The 21,977-nt window shown below is 38.4% G+C and overlaps 3 protein-coding genes across 7 annotated transcripts in view; 1 reads left to right on the top strand and 2 right to left on the bottom strand.

Annotated features, from left to right (window-relative positions):
• SYCP2 (synaptonemal complex protein 2) overlaps window positions 1–1,173 on the bottom strand; it is a 129,869-nt gene extending 128,696 nt beyond the window's left edge. Inside the window, exon 1 of the mRNA XM_074210381.1 lies at window positions 936–1,173. The gene's annotated coding sequence lies outside the window, so the exon portion shown is untranslated. The remainder of the gene's footprint in view (window positions 1–935) is intronic.
• Window positions 581–20,149, top strand: LOC141504959 (protein FAM217B-like). 5 transcript variants are annotated; one of them, XM_074210386.1, is made up of 4 exons: window positions 581–726; window positions 12,554–12,665; window positions 12,757–12,842; window positions 14,626–20,149. In XM_074210386.1, exons 3-4 carry the CDS (start codon window positions 12,817–12,819, stop codon window positions 15,830–15,832), a joined length of 1,233 nt encoding a protein of 410 aa, XP_074066487.1. In that variant the 5' UTR covers window positions 581–726; window positions 12,554–12,665; window positions 12,757–12,816; the 3' UTR covers window positions 15,833–20,149. The 5 variants fall into 5 exon arrangements, with proteins under 5 accessions (XP_074066487.1, XP_074066486.1, XP_074066483.1 ...); XM_074210385.1 differs by lacking the exon at window positions 581–726 and adding an exon at window positions 1,315–1,521; XM_074210382.1 differs by lacking the exon at window positions 581–726 and adding an exon at window positions 9,868–11,019.
• Window positions 7,224–9,705, bottom strand: LOC141504960 (protein phosphatase 1 regulatory subunit 3D-like). The gene has a single exon (XM_074210387.1). The coding sequence runs from the start codon at window positions 9,624–9,626 to the stop codon at window positions 8,739–8,741; it is 888 nt and encodes a 295-aa protein (XP_074066488.1). The 5' UTR covers window positions 9,627–9,705; the 3' UTR covers window positions 7,224–8,738.
• Window positions 20,150–21,977: the final 1,828 nt, after the last annotated feature.

Consider the following 21,977-nt stretch of genomic DNA (forward strand, 5'->3'; position numbering starts at 1 on the left):
AAGAAATGGTAATTTGTTGAAGGGGACAACAAATTTCTTGTCAAGTTTTGCAACGTGGGGGTTAATGTTAAAATTGTCATTCTTTGACAAAATCTTATTTTTTCTGGGTTTAGAAATCCACCCTTTCTGTGAAGGGCAAAATGGTTCTGTGATTGTTAGGAAAAGTGGACTTCGGATCAGATTTGGAGTCAAAAGATCTGAGTTTGATTCCTGCCACACACATTTTTATTACCGGTGTGAGCACCGGTAAGTCACCTTCACTTCTCTAGGCCTCAGTTCCCTCATCTGTAAAAGGAGGAGGGTTGGTCGGGGTGTTAAGGCCCCTTCGAGGATCCTAAGATTCTCCTCCAGAAACGGGAGGGAAAACGCAGTTATTCCGAAGATCCCCCTCACCGCTCATCACCTCACCATGGCCTGGTAGGCCCTCGCCCGCCCAGCCGGCCCCCCACGACGCTTGGCTTAGGGAACCCGCAAAGTTAGGCCTAGGTTTCTCCCGACGGGGCCCAAACGTGATCCTTCTAACTCGGGTTTTAAAGTGCCAGCGAGAGGACTGACGGTGCCCCCGGAAGGCCCCTGCTGCCCGCTCCGTCCTGCGGAGCGCCCGGTGCCTCCGGCCCGGATCATCCCCGGAGAGGAGCGGGGGCGCAGGGGCGGAAAGGCTCCCACCACGGAGGCATGCACCAACCGCGAAAATGAAGGCGCTGGTGCCCAAGCGGCCCACCTCGGGTAAGGGAAGCCCCTGGGATGCAAGGCGCCCCCCACCCCCGGCCAGGGCCAGGCCCGCCCCCGCTCTCCGCCGCCCCTCAGGGGCCGTTAGCCCGACCTCGGCCGGCCGTTGGGGAAGAGGGCCTCTCCGGCGGGTCTCCAGGAGATTTTTCGACCTTGCCCGCCACCCCACGGTGTCCCGGCGGTTGATAGGGAAATAAAATGCGGACCTGTCGCCCGGTCTCGCCAAATGCGTCGTCTTGGCGGGCACCCCGGGGCTGCCGCCCCGCTCCTCTTGCCCCCGGCAGCTGCTCCCGGAGGCTACTTCACTCTTGAGAAAAAGGCGCGAAACGCTTCCTCCAATCACCTTCGTCCTCGCCGAGGCTGCTCCCGCCTCCTCTCTGAGTGGCGCCTCCGCTCCGGGGCCCGCGGGTGGGGCAGGGCGGGATGGGGGAGGAGTCGGGGGCGTTTCTGTCCCCCCTCCCACCTCCTCCAGGTTGGGCGGCCCGGCCCCCGCGCCCTCCCAGGCCTCACTCTCCACGGGGCTCTCGGCTTCCCGGGGCGGCCTCCGGGCCGTGGGTGAGGGGGTCGCCCCCGGCGCGGACGGGCGGGAGTCCGGGCCGAAGCCCCAGGGGAGCCCCTAGGCCTCGGCCCCCAAGTCCCCGCCCGGCTTCCTCCACTGGGACAGGGCGGGGAGCCGCCGCCGACCCGGCCCAGCCGCCACTGTGCAACGTAACCGGAGCCAGACGCTTGCTGAGGCCTTTCCGATGTGCCCTCCGGAGGGGACGAAGCATGGCCAGAGCCCAGGAGCCCCTGGTAATCTATTGCTTCTAAGCCTCCCTCCAGACACCCCCATGAAAACGCCCCTGAGAAAGGATGCCCGTCACAGGGGTGAGGGGCATACCATGCTTACACAGCTCACCTCCTCTGCCAATCTTGCCCCCCTCCCACAGATGCTCATTAAAGTTCTTCAGCCCCTTGATGCTGGAGGCCTTACTTCAAATCTTTCATTGATGACGGTGGAAACCGCGCTATTTTCTAATATAGCAACAAAACTGTGATTAGTATGTGGTTTGTAAAGTTCTAGTTGTTAATGACAAGGATGGCAAATTCTTCCATGTAACTTTTACATGATTAATGTTGTCAAATCTGTTTAGATGTTTGCTGTGATTAGTCTGTGGTTTGTAAAGTTCTACTTGTTAATGACAAGGATGGCAAATTCTTCCATGTAACTTTTACATGATTAATGTTGTCAAATCTGTTTAGATGTTTGCTGAGAGATGCTTCCTGACTGGTGATGCTTTAATATTTAAAACCTTAAGAAAGTAATGTAGATGGCCACCAAACATTGTTAAAAATCAAAGCAATTTAGAGTTTTTCTGTGGTCATAGTCATGGTTTTAATTGGCTTTAATAACACCTCTGTCATTCCCTAGCTGTTATGCTTAGAGAGTTTATAGGCTGTTATTACAGCCTATGGATTTATTACTCATTTTGCAAATACTATTTTTAGAAAGACTGATGATTTAAATGAATTTTCATTTATTTAAATACATTTTGGTATATTTTTGAATTTACATCAGCTTCATCTCCCCCACCACTTCCAGGCCAACCTCCCCTAGCTTAGAGAACAATAAGGAATAAAATAATAAAGAATAACTATTATTTATAAATTATAAATAATATAGCTAATGAAATAAAAGGGAAAAGAGTTCAGTAAAACTAACCAACATATTGAAAAACTAGTTATAAGTAATGTTGCATATCCATAGACTTTTACTGCATCCCTGGAAAGGTACAGGGAGAAGTATCTTCTCATATCTCTTCCTTAAGGTCAACTTGGTCATTGTAATTTTGCAGTATGTTGTGCCAATTGCCTTGTTGCCCTTTCTATTTACATTGCTGCAGTGGTTCTGCTTATTTTGCTTTGTGTCACTTCATCATTTCTTCCCAATGCTTATCTCTATTCTTCAGTCATTACTTGTTCCAGGACAGTAATATCCGTTACATTGCAATAGTTTGTTTAACCATTTCCTAATATTCGACCATTTCCTTTTGTTTGCTATTACCACATCTCCCCCACCCTCACTCCCCAAAAGAGAAACAATATGCTGCTGTAAAGATTTTGGTGTAATATAGCCTTTATTTTTGTCAAATAATTTTACAATGGAATCTGGGCTAAAGGATATAAACATGTTTAGTCACTGTCCTTCAATAATTAAACATCACTTTCCAAAATATTTAAATCAATTCACAGTTCTTCTAACAAGATATTAATATGCTCCCTGAAATACATTTTAGCCACAGAAAGTCATAGTAATATTAGATTACTTCTATGCAATCTTTTAATTTTTCCTAATTCTCTGCTACTGTGAATATTTAGTCATGTCACATTATTTATAACCATACAGAACAATCAGTTGGGTCACTAGGAATGATGGCTTTCTATAAGAGTAAGGTTTGAAATAATTAAAAAACATTGTACAGATTTCTAAATGATATAGATTACTTTCCTATTCAATCCTGGGTCCCGCTCATCCACTTGCAGCATCTAAGATTTATGTATTAACTTAATAAACTATATTTATAATCTGAGAATTGCATATGGATATATAGATATAGATATAGATATCTTGGCTCTATAGCATTGGCTCTGAGAACCAATGGATAATTGAGGAGGCCCTCCATTGTTCAGGAAGTTGAAATAATCAGGATAATCATCAATATAATAGCATTCCAAGAATCTCATCTAATGGTCTTAAAGGAGAAAATATCAAAGAGCCAGTAGATGTCACTACAGCCTAAGAAATTTGCTATCTTGCATCTAAGACATACAGTAAGGTTCAGATGCTTTAAAAAGTTGTCTCATCAATTTTTAAACTATTAAGATCCATTACTCAAGTTGTATTATTATAATTTGGACAAATAGTTAATGGCATAGTATGGAAGACTAATTAATACTACTTACTGCTTGTGTGAAGTTGGCCAAGGCACTTTTGGGAGGCTTGTTTCCACAACTGCAAGATTTCAGACTTCAGCAAAAGCTTTACCCTTAGGAATGAAATCTCATAAAAAAAAAGTAAACTTAACCTTTAAAAAGAAGTTCCCTGGGGTGGCTAGGTGGGGTAGTGGATAAAGCACCGGCCTTGGAGTCAGGGTACCTGGGTTCAAAACTGGTCTCAGACACTTAATAATTATGTAGCTGTGTGGCCTTGGGCAAGCCACTTAACCCCATTTGCCTTGCAAAAAAAAAAACGTAAAAAAAGTTCCTTTTTAAGGAGGGTTTTTAATCTTAAGCCTATCAACTTTTTAAAAATTTGATAACTTATTTCAGTATAATTAGTTTTGAAACCATTTATATTTTATTTTATGCATTTGAAAACATTTTTTCCTGAAAGTTCATACTGTTTAACCAGACTGCTAAAGGAATTCCTAACTCAAAAAAAAAGTAGGAGCATCTGCATTAAAGAGAATCCTGTTACCCACTTCTGCCCTTCATTACCACACACATAAATCCCATTCAGCTTTTACAGTCTAACTCAAATTCTTCCTCCTTCATATAGCTTCCTGAGATTTTAGTAGATAATTTTCCTTACCTAACACTAAAATTAGTTTTTTTAGTTTAAAGCTTCCACAAACCTGCATTAAAACTTTTGGGACACCCTGTATTTACTCTATCCCCAATTATACTATGATTGCAAATGAATTGTTTCTTAACTCTCAGCCCAGTGCTTTCAATTTAACAGAACTCAATAACTTTATATGAACTGAATTTCTTTTAAATAAGGAAATACTTAAAAGGATAAGTTGTGCTTTTAAAAGTATATAGCAGTCCTCTAACTTGGACAAAGTAGGCAGTATTTATGACAAAGAACTAGTTTTTGTCTGAAAATGGAGTAGTATAGGTATTTCACAATAGTCTATAAATAATTCTGAAAACAAACTCAATTTATCTTAACTTAGAGTTAACCTAGTATCTGTAGACTTTTTTCCCCCCCTTTATAAAGAATGGCTGGCCAAAAGAATAAGGGAACTCATTTCTTCTTAGAGCATACTAGTTTTTGTTGTGTTGGATTGGTTGTTGTGGAAAATGAGTTAATAATTAGATTACTGTTACTACAGATAATCCACTCAGACATGAAAATAGTGTTTTATTTTTTCCACAATGTAGCATTGGAGATGTTGTATGAGGTAGGAGGTAGTAAAAAGAGAATCTAACTTAGAGGTAGTTCAAAGACATGGATGATGTCATCTTATTTTGCCAATAACTTAGCAGGATGCCCTAGGGAAAGTAATTTTACATTTATAGAATGTGGTAAAAATTAAGGAGTTGGATTTGATTGTTAAAGTCTCGTTATTTTAAATTTATATGTTCCTATAATTTATATACATGGACTATTACAATTTTTGAAGAACAAATTCAATTAGTATTTCAGTTTAATTATCAGACTCTGGTCTTTAAAATATTTCAGTAAACAATAATCCTTCATACTCACACCAAAAGTACTAATGATTAAATGTTTAATAAAAGCCTCAAACTATTTCAGATTTTTAAAAATCATTACTATTCCAAAAGATGTGGCAAATAACTCCTCAATGAAAATCTGACTCAAGAACTAGGGAACTCTCTCCATCAGACAGACTTCTTAATGACTTAAGTCATGATACTGGACTTTACCCAACACTTATTCTAGTTCTAAATTTTGAAAACCTGATTTTAAATGAAATATTTGTGATTATGTCCCCTATAACTAATTATAAATAATGTATATAATAAAACAATTCCTTAGAAAAAAGTATGGGCCATTGACAACTAGGTATTGGAAGTGCCACAAGAATTTCAATACATAAGAAAATTTCCTGGGTCACTTTCTACTATACATTATGTATATACATATATGTGTAATTCAATTAACTATTAACATTAAATACTTTTCATTGGCAGAAAAAATGAGAGATGTGCCATGTATTTAATGAATTCTGAGATAATGAAACTCTGGTTTCAAAATTAATCCCATAACTGATAACTATGCAGTTTTTAACAGCTTCCTAAATCAGAGCTAAGACAAAGTGATATTTATACTTGTATGGCTATTTTGTCATTTCATAGAGGTAAAATGTAAAAATGATTTAAAATTAATCCCACACCTGATAACTATGCAGTTTTTAACGCTTCCTAAATCAGAGGTAAGACAAAGTGATATTTATACTGTATGGCTATTTTGTCATTTCACAGAGGTAAATGTAAAAATGTTTTTTTTTTCTGAATCCATGACTTTCATCCATGTTTTGACATATAGTACAAGATATGTGAATAGACTTTAATGCTTAATATTCTTTTGAAAATTTAGCATTACCACTCCAATAAACAAAAATTCCTCCTTTACACTAGATTACCCTATTACATATATAGAGGTCATTGAAATTTTAGGATAAAACCACCACTTTTTTTTTTTTTTACTAAAATAGACTTAATCATTTTAAGAGAGAAAAACTTATGAGTAAAATAATTTAAAGCAGTTATACCAAAGTGGCAAAGAAAACACACCCAATACCTCTAGAAATGAGCAGCAACATGTGCAATATATTAAAACTTTTAATAAGTGAAAAAAATGGGTGCAGAAATTTAAAAATTACCAGAAAAAATGATCAAAGAGAAAACCTACTAATTATACAATCCAGTATGATATTTAAACCACACAATTGATATTTGATATTAATATATATATTTTTAAAAGACCTTTTGGTGTTCCATAGCTTCCCTATTGAATAGTTAGCCACATTTGGTCTTTTAATTGTTCATAGAGTCCAGGTTTTAAAACTTCTAAATCTTGATCATTTTAAAGGCACCTTGAGTTTACCTTATCAAACCCTAAAGATGCACTATTTAAGTAGGATAATTATGTTATTTCCTATCTTTTTAAACACTTAATTCTTTATGAGTGTGAATTTTACTCATTCTCTTTCATCCTTTAGCTATGTTCCAAAAATTTAGCAATCACTGATAAATAATGCAAACAACACCCAACCAATGATCTGTGCTCCCCCATCTGGCAGGGGATAAGTGCATGGAGGCCAGGACCTAGCCTTTGGCTTAGTTGGACAGTAAAACAGGAAATGTAACTGGGCCTGTCTCTCTCTTGCATGACAATGTAGTACACAATTTTTAAGAACCAGCTATGGTTCAGTTGCCATTCAGAGAATTGACTGATCAAAAGATTAAGAGATTACAGAGACAGAACTTGCTGTTCTTTAGATTTCTTAAAACACAAGCAAAGTGGATTAAAATGCAAAACCACCTTAAAATTACTGATTTAACAAATCTCAACTAATTTTCAAAAATTTAAATCACAGTATTGGTTACAATATTTTCCATCTGAAACCTTAGTGAAATTGTTGACATCTGTTATACTAGTGATACCACTTAGCACCAAAAGAAGTCATTATTGTACTAATGAATTCTTATATAATTGTGGTATGTTTTTAGAAAATACAGTCCTATCCATGTTATCTGTAGGCTAGAGAGAGAGAGAGAGAGAGAGAGAGAGAGAGAGAGAGAGAGAGAGAGAGAGATTAAACATTTCTAAAATTACAAAATTGGAAAAAAACTAAAAAATGATTTAGAATGTAAAATTCTCTATTTCCTGAAGGCACAAGAGATCATCGCTAAAATTTACAGGTGTTTGATATTGGCAAACACAAAGGTTAAATAGTTTTTTAAAAGTACATGGATCTATGGATTTATTACCACCATGCTTTTGCTCTTGATGAATGTCTTGTAATTTTACGGAACATCTTCACTCTCAAAAATGACTAACATAATCTTGATATTTGAGCAAACGTAAGAAATCATTTTAACGTCATAAATGGAATAGTAAAAACCTATTTCACCTGAAACTGTATTCTTGGTTTAGGGATAAGTAAATTCAATAATTTAAGGCAAGATTTCTTAAAATGTTCAAGTAGTTTCAGATCTAAATAGAATAATGCGATAAAACACATAACAGTGTAGACAAATAATTATTAGACTTATAATGAAATATATTAGGTAGGAAAGCTGACTGCAGGAGTATTTGTATTTTGGCAGAAGTGATTATGCTTTCAATCTATTCTGTATTGCCCATGTGCAATATAGACCCACATGGTAGGGAAGCCACAACACATGAACGGTTCTGTGATTCAGTTTACAATTCTGTACTATTAATAGTCCTCTCTTCTTACAGAGATGTAAACTATGAATTGACAAGTAAACGGTGATCTCATATTTGACTGGAGACATGTGCAGAATTCCATGAGGTACCATAATGTTCTTCATACTCGAGAGAGTGATACAGTCTGTTTAAGCCTGGCACAACACAACACAACCAACACTACTCATTCTTTTTAAGCCTATTTAAATCCTAAATGTCCCTGTTCTTAGGAAGGCATTTGTCTATAGGAAAACATATCAAGATCACAAATGCTAACCATGCCTAAGCTCTATGGTCACATGCAAAAATCAGAGTTCTTCCTACAAATCTAAGAAATGACCTTTCCAAAAATATTTGGCAAAGCCTAAGCTGTGAAGGCAGTGCTTGCCAGATGACTACAAACATCCATAAATACCACATTTACACAGTAGGAATCGGTCTCCCAAACTAAAAAATTAATTTTCTAGAACACATACACACTCTTCAAAACTTTACTAGAATAGGTTTGTTTTCTAGCTTTAGAATAAAGAAAATTGCTGAAAGGAGGCCTGGCAGAGCTCCATTCTAATAGCTAAATGATCTAGATTTTAGAGGAGCGTGGGGTGGAGTCCAGCAGAAAGGGAAACTGTTATTAGGGCTTATTCATTCTTATTTTAACATTTCCTTGTGATTTCTTCAAGCTTGGCTCCCATTTAAAATAGGCCTGTTAAGGATCGACTTGGTAACGTGCTGGAAATGTTCCAAGAGGTTCACAGGGTGGACATAAACTTCAAAACTTTTAATTAGCCCCTAGGGCAGTCTACCCCAAAGCAAACTGTTCACCCCATCCCCCTGCGACCCGGACTCAAATAAAGTGGATCCAGCTCTCCTCGCACTCCTGGGGCATTTTGAGAGGGTGGCTCTGGCACCTGAGGCTATAGTTCTGGCCTTCATTGTTGTCCCAATACTCATTCCCCCCGACTCGGTATCTGACTGCGAACTGGACCACGGAACTGGGCCCCAGAAGGTAGGGGGGTACGGGGAAGCCGAAAGTGAACAGGTCCGAATGGCCGTCGCTGCTGCGCCAGTGGGCGCCCGCCTCCTGCTGCGTCCGCCAGCAGTTGAAGGTGTAGCGCACGGTCACCTGCTTCTCGAAGGCCACGTTAAGCACCCGGATGGTGCCGCTGACGCCCAGGTCGGAGCCGCTGGCCCGTTCCAGGCAGAGCCGCTGGCCCTGCAGCCGCCTGGGGAAGTCGCGGCCGTCGGCTGGCTGCGGGAAGTCCGGCACCAGGCACTGGATGGTGAACTCCAGGTCGCGGCTGCTGCAGCAGAGGTCCGAGTTGATGGCCAGGCGCGAAAGGACGTGCAGCGGGACCGAGGGGTCTTCCCCGGCGTTGAAGACCTTCACCTGCGTCAGCTCCAGGCCCAGGGCGTCCGCAAAGCGCACCCGGTGCTGCCTGCTGCAGCCGGGCCTGCACTGGGCCCCCGCGGGCCCCGACGCCTTCTTCCTGCGCTCGGGGGAGCTGGGCAGCGAGCGGGCCCGGCGGTGAATGATGGGCCTCAGGCTGGGGTCGCAGCTGGAGGGCCCCGGCGGCCGCGGGGGCGCCGGGCAGGCGTGGCTCGGCCTCGGCGCCTGGGACATGCCCCGGTTCAAGTCGGTGAGGCTGCTGAGGCTCCGCAGGGCCGTCCGGGGCCCGGGCTGCCGCAGACAAGGGGAGGGGGCCAGGACCAGGGAATCCGGCCCCTTGGACATGCCCGGGGCCGCCGGGGAGAACGCCGGCGCGGCTGCGGAGCCCTTGTCGCGGTACCGTTACCCGAAGCAGGAGGGCCGAGGCCGGGGGCCCCGGGGCCGGGCACCTCCTCCTGCGCTCGCCGGCTTTTCCGTTTGTTGCAATTAAAAAGGCGTAGTAAAGGGGCGCCTTTCCTTCCTCCTTGGGTCTGGGAGCCGGGCCGGGGGCGTGTGGGGGGCGGGGTAGGGGCTTCTCCCTCCTAGAAGGAAGACTGAGAAAAGGTTAGGGAAGGGTAAGCTCCCTGCCCCACCCACAGCCCCACCTCGTCGGGGCCGAGCCCCCGGCCCGCCCCTTCCGTGACGCCCGGCGCCCTTACCGGAATCCCCAATTTCGGGGGCCTCGAGTTGGGCCGCCCCGGCCGACCACTCCCCGAGTGTCTTCTCTTCCTTCCTCCCCGGCTTCGGCCAGCCCGTCCGGCCACTCCCTCCGCTGCGTGCCGCAGAGCTACCTCCCCCGCTGCTTCTTTTTTTTAAATTTCCTTTAGCAGCCGCCGGGCCGGTGGCCGCAGTCGCGATGACAAGCGGCTGGGAGGGAGGAAGTCCGCCAGGCGGCCGGGGCTCGTATTTCTCTAATCCATTGGGAGCCCTCTGCATCAGCGGGTGATAAGCAGGCGCAATTAATTTCCAAATGCATCTGGATGACTATAGATGCCTACGTGTCTTTGCCTAAGCAAAAGATGACTGAATTATTGCTGCACATACCAGGATTTTTATTCTTTTTAGTTTGTCTTCCCTTGGGGAATGATGTTATTTCATTTGGTGGCGGAAGCTCATTTGAGGAACCAGCTTCGCCATGAAAGTCCCTTTGGCCGCATTAACCACAGCCCCAAGGAGGCATCATTTCTACCTGTAGGTAGAAGCGGCTCTACGTAAGGGGGAGCGTCATTCTGCACATCGCCCATAATGCTTTGCTGGCCCAAAGGACTCAGGAATGGGGGGAGGAGGGTTGCTGTGCCTCTATTTTTCAGTCATGCCCTAGCTGGTGACAGAAAGACAAGGTCTCGTTCATTTTGTGTGATGAACGATTGCACTGACCTTAATGAAGCAGTGGAGCACGAGAAGCAATTTGTGAACTGGAATCAGCTGGGTGGTTTTTAAAGCCACGTGAGAGAGGATGCAGGTTTGCTTACTGCGTCTTTAGGGCCAGATGGAATTTTTCTTATCTCAACTTCTGACTTAAATATACAAAAGAGCAGGAGCCTTTGGCTTTACAGGGAAAAGTGATATGAAAAAGGTGCAGACGTACTCTCTTGGGAGCAGTGATGGGACCAGGCATGAAAGACTGCCCCTCGTTACTGCCCAGAGGGACAGAGAAAAAGGAAAACCAGACTTACGAAACACGCCAGAGAATGGTAATGTAAGGAAACCGGTTTTTTTTTCCTCCTTTATGTTAGTAAACAATTTTCATTCTTAGTAAAGTGATTGTGATTTATTGGAGCGATAAGTGAATTAAATCCATATGTGATATATGTCTATATGTTGTATGCACTTTGGGGGGGAAATTATTTTGAATGTATGCAGCATATTCATAAGAAACTAGCCCCAGATAGATGTGGCTGTTTCAGTAGATTATTCATGATTTAATAGACCCATGGGTGATGTTTGTGAAAACCCAAGGTTTCGTAATGAGGTTTATTTTTTAATTCATTGATTTTATATATAATACAATCAATGAGTATTTGTGCCCCAGGCCCCCAAAGGATGTCAGCCACTCCTTTGATGAGAAATTTTAAGATATTTTCATTAAAGACGTTTCTTGAAGAGTGTGTAAATTCCCATTTGTCTTTGCTGGAGACTTTTTTCTTTCCAGAAATTCGAGGATATTTTCCCTTTTAATTTGAATACAATTTAAGGAAATTTTCACTAATTAACTTTTAGGGAGCCTTCTTTTGGTTTTGTGTAGTCATCCAACCATTACTTTAAGGCCTTGGATTTCTTTTGGACAAGGTAATTTAAAAAAACATCTCTGCACCTGTCTTGGATGATAAACTTTCACTTTACTTTTTCTATGTAGGAATATGTGAATGAATGAATGAGAAAAAGCTTTTATTAAGTGTTTACTGTGTTAAGAAGTGTTAAATTGTTGATTGTCCTTAGTTTGTCATTGTGTTAATTGCTCAGGACATGAATACAAAAGCAAAGGCTACCCTTGTTCTCTAGGATAGGAGCTTACATTATCTAATTGATTGAGTATGATGACACTAAGAGAATGGTGGCCAGGTTGAGGCATTTTGGTCTGCAAAGTTGAGGTGAGTGGGACCTTAAGGAGAGTAGATTGACACATCTCTTCCAAGAAAAGTGACACTGTTCTGTTGATTATTGATTATTGCTGAACTAGAATTGTAATTGGGGGTGGGGTGGGGGTAATTCTAAGGGTAGCCTAAGAGCAGCAAAATCAAGTTGTCAACAAATTGGAACAAAGTGAATATTATTATATGGGTTCTTCCAGATACAATGGGCTATGTAAGAGTCAATTACTACATTCTAAGACATTATTACCCAACTTACTATAACTAAAAAAGTATGTTTGTGTGTATATATATATATTTATGTATATATGAATATTATATATATATTTATATATATGAATATTATATATATGTTATTGAGATGTCATTTAGAGCAATTATAGCATCATGATCTTATATCTTGGAGACATGATTATGCATAAAATCATTGTACATTTCTTAGCTGATCTCTGAAGAGAATGGTAAATATTACTATACTCTGAAGAGTATGGTAAATATTTTATTCTTAACAGGTTTTGTATTGAGCTTTCTTTTTTTTTTCTTTTAAGATCTTGCTCGCTTTTAAACAATCCAATACTGATGATAGGTTTATTTGCAAGGGATAGTAACAATAAATTAAAAGAGGTTTTATGTTCTTTCTAGTTCCAACAGTGGAACATCCCTTCCAAATATAAAAGGAATAAAGAAACCATTTCCTCAGTTGACACCATCTTCAAGCAGGTTGAGTAAGAATATCTCCAGTACTACAGAAAAGGTAATGTACTTTGTAGAATGAACTTGCTCAGGTTTCATGCTCAGTTTCTACATTTTCACCATGATTCTTACTGCATATACCTATTTTACAGATATCTCATAGCAACCTAGATGATGTTCAATCACGGAGTTTTTACAAGAAAGGGAATAGGATGAATGAGTCTTCTCAGAAAAACAGGTAAAGTATTGTTTGTTTTTTGTATAATTCCATTGTTTTACAAATTTGTTCTTAACATATCGTACATGTACCTAAAAATAGTTCCTAATTCTGAAATTGTAAATTAAGCATTTTTTTTCTACTGCCACCTGTATTGCCAATCCAAGGTCATAGGACCATAACCCAGAACTCTTGACTCTTAAATTTTTGCCTTTTCTACTATACTATACTCATAGACATGCTAATAGACAAGCTAAAGGCTTTCTACAGATTTTCTTGTATAACTTTGACTAAAAGCAAATCACTTAATCACCTTTACTTATTTTCTTTAATTTGAATAATTCAATTAAGATTTATGCATTTATTAAGAGCCTACCTGTAAGAATCTGTGTAGAACAAACAAAGACAAAAATCAGTTCTTTCCCACATGGAATGGGGAACTTTATTTTACTTGAGCGATATAATATTTACAGAGATGTGGAAATGTGAGATGAGTTGTCAAGCAAGAGAGTGAAGGGAAGGGGGGGCAAGAAGATGGTTATTTTGAGTAAAGGCACATTCTACATGTTAGGCATGTTGTGTAGGGAATTCTTATTTAATTAAGAATTGGATGAAATGACTTCTAAGGACCCTTTTTAGTTGTAAATCTATGATCATTATAATTTTAGATTTCTTTTTGAAACAAGACACATTTTTATGAATCAAAGACAATTATTGTTTTTTGCAGAATTATAGCCTTTGCCTAGAAAGGTTCCTGGACATCAGGCTTGCCCCATATTCCCCATTTTTATGTAACAACAAAAAAATCAAATTGCAAGCTATTCATTTATGCTTTTTGAACCCCCATGATACTTAAAAATGAAACTTTGTACAAATTTTGATGTGTAGTCTCAAGAACGTTCTTTTCTTTCAGTTTATAATCCTGTGAACTAAGAAATTAAAAAAAAAGTAAAATCTTATAAGAATTTTTTATGACGTTACTAATGGTGCTTATAGTATTCATTAAATCCATTAAACTTTTAAAGTGCAGCCCTGTTCTTATTCTTTCCATTCTTTCCAACTGCTAGGTTTTGCTGCTTCTTGTGAGGCACTGATTTTCCATTCAGTTAATCACAATTCTTTTTGAATGTATCTCTAATTCTCTGAAAATATATCTTAATAAGAGTTTAGGTGATTTGTGATTTTGCTGCACTTTTTAAATATAAAGAATTTTTAGTAGCTCACAATCACCACCGATTTCATTGATGATTAAGTTCTGTGAGACATGCACTTTGCATATTATTTACATTTAAATTAAAGATGGCCATGCAAACTAAAGCTGTGGATTTTACTTGTTAATGTTATTAAGCACTGTTTATCACAAACACAACAGAATTAGGATTTTGACAGCAGTTTTTTCAATGTTTATAAAGCATGCAGAATTTCTCTAAAACCATAATAATGCTGTAATTGAAGCAAATCTCCTCTCTCCCCAAACACCATTTTAAAGTTTAATAGATAAGTGAAATAGAATTAATTTATTCACTCTGGATACTTCTGGGGGGAGAATACTTCTAACTATGTTTAGAAAAATGTGATTGTACTAAATGTCCTCTATTATTACGTGAAAAAATTAATTATTGTGGGTCTCTATCCTTTCTGCAAAGGAACTTAGGGGGAACCTTCAATTTTCCAAGACTGGATAATAATTGAGAAGTAAAACTAAAGGGTTGCTATTTTGTTTAACTTATAATAACCATTGGATGAATTTTTGTGTTTGTATTATGATTTATTCCATGAATAATGGTTGCTTTCTTTTCTGCAGCAGTACGAATGTTGGCCCACCTCTGAATAGAGCAAAGGGTTCAAAGAAAAAGAATCCCGTAGAAAAAAAGTCGAGTAAATCTCAATTACCCCTCATTCCTTCTCAGTTGAAAAGCAGTATTATAGATGTCCCCCAAAGGACTGAGGATGAACTTAAAGCACATAATTGTATAGAAAGAGACCCTAAAAGAAATATTACAGGATCTGTTGCTGAGGCTACTCCATTTGGTTCTAGATTTCCAGAACCTTCAGTGGGCAAATTATTTCTTGATGTTCAGTCATTGAGTATTATTAAAGAAAATGCTGATGAGGACAGTGCAAGTGATCTTTCCGATTCTGAAAGGATTCCTATTCCACCTTCTCCTTTCACACCACCCGAGCTTAACCTTAGAGCTGAAGAGATTGATCCAGTTTGTTTTGATCCCCACACTGATCAAGGCTGTGAGCAGGCTGAATATTACTATCCTGACTTTCTCCCGCCTCCTTATAACTCTTGGGATTTAAATAACATGGCTTCCTCCACAAGTTCCCAGTACAAAAATGAGCCCCTCCCACAGACAATAGAGTCTCTTGGGAAGTACATTGACAGACTTGTTCAACTGGAGTGGCTCCAAATGCAAACCATACAAAATGAAAAAATAAAGCTCGCCAAAGCAAGGCCTCAAACTGCTCCTAGTACCTTATGGTCTGCAAAGAGCCCTGGGAAAAGCAAGCTGTTTCCAAGTGCTTTATCCAGCAGGCTGTTGACGCATCCTGAAGGATTTACAAAGTTTGTCCCTGGGCAGGCAGTTCATCTTCGAAAGAGAGAAGTTCATTGTGAAGAAGCCCACCCATCATATTATGTATTCCAGAGTTCTCCCAAAACTGTTGATGCAGTTAGTAGCAGGTCATGTCCCCAGAAGCAAAACTATGAAATGAGAATGAAGGAAAAGAAGAAGAAGCCAAATGAAGGGGCAAAGCAGCAACTTCTCGACTTGCCATGTGGTGATAATAGTTCTAAGATTCAGGCTAGTGGTAACATTAGAATTCCCAAACAGCCACAGATGCTTCTGTCCTCATTCGAGCATCTTAAGCCCCTCAAATCACCCATAGGTCCAAACCCTAAGAGAAATGGAAATGCGAATAACTGTGGACTTACCAATAAAGCCACAGCAGGGAGAGAACTCAAAACTAATGGAGGGAAGCAAGCCTCCTATATGTTCAAGTAATTTTATTTTAAGTAGATAACAATTAAATTATAAAAATCATCCAGAGAGCTACACATCAATATGAATTCTAATGAACAAAGACTATGACTTTAGTCTTATTAAATGGGAACATCTGTAGGAAATTTATGTTTCCTTGACTTTTCGATGTCTTGGATTTTTTCCCTCCTATACCAACAGCATCATCTCAGAAGTGTCTTTTAATGAACTTTTTTCTATATCAATAATCTTAGGCTGATGAGAACCCTTTAGGTAAAAATAATCTCTCTCCTTTGAGAAGCTATGGTAAGTGCCATATTGAATGAGTAAGACGGAATTCTTTTTCCTGGAGAAGAGCCAACTAAGTTTCTGGAATAACTAGCTAGCTCAGTTTTAACTATGCAGAATGGATAAAGTGTTATTGTCTCTCCTGATTTTCCTTGCACATAAGTAATACACTATTTAAAATGATGTTGGATTTACAGAGGTTAGGTTGTAAAGACTTCTTTGCATTCCTTCTCTCACTTGCCTTTGCACTAGCCATAGAAGCAATAGGGTCAGCTTCATTTCACGCTCTAAGAGAGCGTTTCAGTTTGTCCTCAGGGTTATGAAATATGGAGTTTCTATTTTGAGCTAAGTCATTTATCACTAAATTGCTGTCTCTTAAAAGTCTGGTGTTTTAATATTTTTAACAGTGACATCAGAAGCAAATATGTTAAACTGAGGACTGTTGGAAAGATCCTTTTTTAAGAACTTTAAAACTTGGTTTAAAATAAAACCAGTTTCTAAATGTATATATTTCACAGAATGTTTCTTTTTATAGCTAAAAATTGTTTGAATATTATTTCACTTTGGTAAAGGGTTGAGAAGAAACAGTTGGTATACCAGAAATTTCTTGGAAGTCAAATTTTCTCTGAAGAAAAACTAAAGATTTGAAATTGCAGTGCCAATAGTGCAATAAACCAACATGGAACCACATTGAATGTGGCAGATATTAAGTTACAGGTCTGACAGCTGGATTCTGCAGAACTTAAATATAATTTATTAAATACAAACACAGCACTGTCCTGTTTGGTTTTAAAGAGCACAAATATATTTGGGGGCGGGGACAGCTGAGGGAGTGGGTGGGTTAAAGGAAGCAGTTTGTCTATACAGAAACCTATTTCTGAAACTTCCAGTTCTTTTCCTAAGGCACCCAGCTTATCCTGCCTGTCCCCATACAAATTGTGATTAATAACACTCTGTTATACTAATAGTTGTGCTATTCAGCTTATTGTTAATTTTCATAAGCTTCAAAATTCTTGGTGATATACTCCTTGAAAAATAGTGTACTTTATGGCTATTTATTTCAGTCATTTAAATGGTTAATCTATTTTATATACTTTACTCCTTTTTAAAATCTTACCTGTCAAGGTTATGATAAAAGTTAATTTGGAACTTGCAAACTTGAAAGTCAAATACAAAGACTTCCTTTTGATGCCTTCTGAATCTTTCCATAGGTTAAATGTCATTTAGTTGTATAAGTGACAAATGGAAATTTCAAAGGACCATAAACAAAAACACATTTACAACAAAAATGTGCCAACATTAAATTTTAAATTACTTAATATGATTTTTTGGTTTTGGGGGGAGTTTTTTTGCAAGGCAATGGGGTTAAGTGACTTTTGCAAGGCTATTTGTTAAATTGAGGCCACATTTGAACTCATGTCCTCCTGACTTCAGAGCCAGTGCTCTATCCATTGCACCAACTAATTGCCCCTAAGGATAGGATTTAATCAACTAAGGAGCTCTCCTTTAAGCATCTAATAATTCCTGTATGTATTTTGTCCAAAAAAGAAAAAATGTATATATACTTCTAAGTCCTACTTCTAACATTCCTAAATTCTAAACATACTGTGATAATTTTTGCACTGGTAAATGCATGATACATGGAAAATGTTTTGCATAGATTGCTGACCTTTAATGCTATTGACAAAAGGGTTCCCTATGCAAATGTGCAGCTTTGTCATACATCCTTCTCTACCATTTCTGCTCATAGATGTGCCCCAGCTATATTTATAGTAGAATAGCCTAAAAACAGGTTTTCTGTATATAAAGTTGCAACATATAGGACTATAACTTGTCATTATTTGGGGGGGGGTTGCTCAGTTTTTGAAGTATTTTATGTTCTTTGCTGGAAGCATGTGGTACTTTTATGTGGTATCATAATTATAAAAAAATCAGAATCCTGCAACAACCTTAAGAGGCTGCTTGCAATGAAATGCAATGACTAAAATTAAGTTGCCACCTTTCTCACTAGTGAAGGACTTGGGTGGTGGTTTTAAGAGCCTAGATTAGTTTGAATGTGTTTTCACTTTGAACTGCTATCCATCACTGACCAAAAATCAATTTCTGCAAACACATCTATTTCAAGCTTGAGAGCTACTGCTTTTCAAAAAAAAAGAACTATGTAATGGGAAGAATATTATTATACTAAAACAGTATTTTTGCACTTGGAAAAGGGATTGATTTTACTTATCTTTGTCCCATCTCCATTTGCTTTGATTTTCCATAATATTTTGATACTCTCTTTTTGTCCCCAGGGTTGATAACAGAATTGTCCCAATAGTTAGAATACTAGTTCTCTGATGAAGCAAATCACAGAGGTTTACTCTGACACTTCATATTGTCTTAGGTCACCCACATTAATTAAGACTCTTACTGTTCATATACATATATATGCATATGAATATATATATATATTTATGGAATATATATGTACATGTGTATATATATAGACCAACTTGAGCAATGTGCTTAGGTTAATGAAAATTACAATAGTTCAGGAGGAAGTACAAAAGCCACCAAGTCAGCTAATATTTATTTAGAAGCATCTCTTAATTGTTGAATTAAACCTAGAATTGAAAAATGAAAATAAAAATCCAGTGGTTAATAGTACAGTATTAATACTACTGATAACAGCTGAGGTTTTAGGTAGAAGAAACTTATCAGTTGCCTTTTAAGGTGTCTCAAGAAGTTTCTAAGACATTAAATTCTGATTACCAAGGTAAGAGGTTTAAGCAGACTTTGTACAATAAGATGATCACACTATCACTAAATAGCTACCCAACATCTGCCATGAAAATATCTGGGAGGATTTGGAGCTCCAGAAACAAATTGAGAATGACTGACATTTAGAAGTCAATGGAAGGTCAAAGGAAAGATGTGATTGACTGTATAGTAGCTTGAGAGAAGAAAATGTTGAGCCTGTTGTTTTGTTACAAGAACAAAAATTTCCATGGATTTTGATTTTTCTTAATTATATTGTCCTAATTTTCCTTATACACACATTAGCTCTGAATTTACATGTGTATAACTATTAGAGGTACATTCCTAGAAAATAAGAAAGAAGCAATATTTTTTAAAGGTGCAGTTAAACAGAGAACTAACCAACAGCATGAAGACCCTCAGCATGCTTGAATTATTTGCTGTTATAATTATTGTATGCTAGCTTTTGCATATGAGAGTGAATAAAATAAACATATGTGACTCTTTGGGCCTCTGTTTTTAATTCATATAGAATTGAACTTTTCTCCTATGTTCTTTGGAGTCAAACTTGATCATTATGAATTCACAGCAGACACTTCAATTTTTTATTGTAATCCCTGATTTCATTGTTACATGTTGTTTTCCTGGTTCTACTAAGTTTTAGCAGTTCATAAAAATTTTCTTGACTCAAGTCCAGCCCATTAGCTACTATGCCACCCGGATGGTAAATGGTGGTCTGTCTCCTTATCTAAGATACAAACCTATAATAGGTAAAGGGAAGTACATTAACAGAAAGTTAATCTGTACTCTTCATAGGAGGTTTTTAAAAAATGCAATTAGATCTTTGAAAGTGCTTGAAAAGTAACTTGTGTGTTTGAATAATCTATAATTTCATTGGTGTGGGTAAGTATAGTGCAACCTGAAAGCTTTGTTTTAAATTTACAGTACCTTGATTTGATTACACAACCAATCTGTATCGGATAACACTTGACTCCTGCTCCTACACTGGGCCTTTTTATCTATCTGTAAATCTCTGTCTTCTGTCTAATCTCTCATGTCCAGGTGAGAGAAAATCTCAGTTTTAGAAACTAGCTTTAAGGACAAAAAGATTAAGTTGTTTAGGGTCCTAAATGTGTCAAAGGGAGAATTTGAACACAAACCTTCCTAATAACAAGTCATCTCTCCATTAATCCGTGAGGTTTCTTTCAGTAGAGACATGTTAGAAAGTATATCAAAATTGTGACTTTGGGAATTTGTTCCATCTATAAGCCTTGAACTGCCATCTTTCAAACACTTTTGGTAATGACATTAAAAACCTTCAAATATCCATGATAATAGAAAAATCTTTATCCTTTGAGGGCAGGTTTGGTTTTAGGAACTAGGTGTAAAGTATAAAGAGCCAAGTCCAGTCAGAGGGTGATCAGCTGAGTTAAAAAAAAATGTGCACCCCCCCCCCATAATGGGAATATATTGTGATTTCTTTCCCTTTTTGGATGTTGCTATTTTGTCATCCACAAGGTGGCGATGGTTACTTCACATTTCAAAGACCACTAGCATACTATTGCATAAAATTTTTTTTCTGATTTAAATACATATTCATTGGAATGAGATAGAAATGCAAAAGAATACCTACCTTTTGACCGACATGACATCTTTTTCTCATCTTTTTTGCCAGTATTGACTAAAATAGCATATTCTTGTCTTTCCTGAATGATTTCAACAACTGGTCCACAAATCTTAACTTTGTCACTCTCATCACCTAATCTTAAAAACTTCAGTGCCCAAATTAATGACTATTTGAAATCCTGGTCTTACAGTGTCTGGACCTGAAATTAAGTGATTCCCATTTTCAGGTCATTTCATCTCCTCACCAATTCATCCATACTGTTTACCTCATGGTCACTCAGAATAAGTCCCACTTTGAAAATATGCAATGGAGTCATATCTTAGTACACCTTTGTGACTCTCATTCCTTCATTCTTTCAGACCTCACATGATCTCATTATTACCTACCTCTTGTCTCTTCCCTAATTCTTCTGTCATCTCATTTGGCTTTATTTTCCTCCCTTCCTAATCTGGACTCCATTGCATGATAAATTGCTATTCACCCTTTCAGACTTATTAAAGTGCCATCTCTTCTTTAACATACAAACACATGATCCCTTCTCTAGGAGCTCAAGTAGCTCCTTATTTCATAACTCAAAGGCACTTAGCAGGTATCATATGTTAAAGTTATATCTTCATCTGTCCCATTTCCTACTATACTATAAGCTCTATGAAAGTATGAATCTTATTTAAACTTTATATTTACTCGAGACCCAGCATATTGCTCAAGGTTTGTTCTTAATTTTATTTTTTAACTTAATAGTATTTTATTTTTTCAATTACATGTAAATATAGTTTTGGATTTTAAATTACAAATTTTTCTCCTCCCCCTTTACACCCCCTCCCCAAGACTGCAAAGAATCAGGTTTTACATGACCACATCACATATTTTGAGAACAAAAGGAACAACCATGAGGAAGAAAAAAAACAAAAACATTAATAAAAATGTAAAAATATGCTTTAATCTACATTAAGACTTCATAGTTCTTTCTGTGGATGTGGATGACATTTTCCATTGCAAGTTTTTAGAATTGTCATGAAGAGTGAAATCTATTATAGTTGATCATACAGTGTTGCAGTTATTTTATACAATGTTCTACTGCTCACTTCACTCAGCTTCAGTACATGTTAACTTTTTCTAGGTTTTCCCAAAATCTATCTGCTCATCATTTCTTTTAGAACAATAGTATTCCTTTACATTCATATGCCAAAACTTGTTCAGCCATTCCCCAAGATGGGCATCCCCTTATTTTCCAATTCTTTGGTACCATAAAACGTGTGGCAATAAATATTTTTGTACAGTTCCTTTCTCCTTTTTTTATCTTTGGTATAGAGACTTGGTAGTGGTGTTGCTCAATCAAAGAATATGAACAGTTTTATAGCCCTCTGGACTATAAATTTACAAGTTTCTCTCTAGAATGATTAGGATCACAACTTCAACAATACATTAAAATTCCAGTTTTTTCATATCCCTTCCAACATTTATCATTTTTCTTTCCTGTCATATTAGCCAATCTGATGTGAGTGAGGTAGTACC

Source organism: Macrotis lagotis, chromosome 1 (assembly GCF_037893015.1).
Source record: "Macrotis lagotis isolate mMagLag1 chromosome 1, bilby.v1.9.chrom.fasta, whole genome shotgun sequence".
Lineage (NCBI taxonomy): Eukaryota > Metazoa > Chordata > Mammalia > Peramelemorphia > Peramelidae > Macrotis > Macrotis lagotis.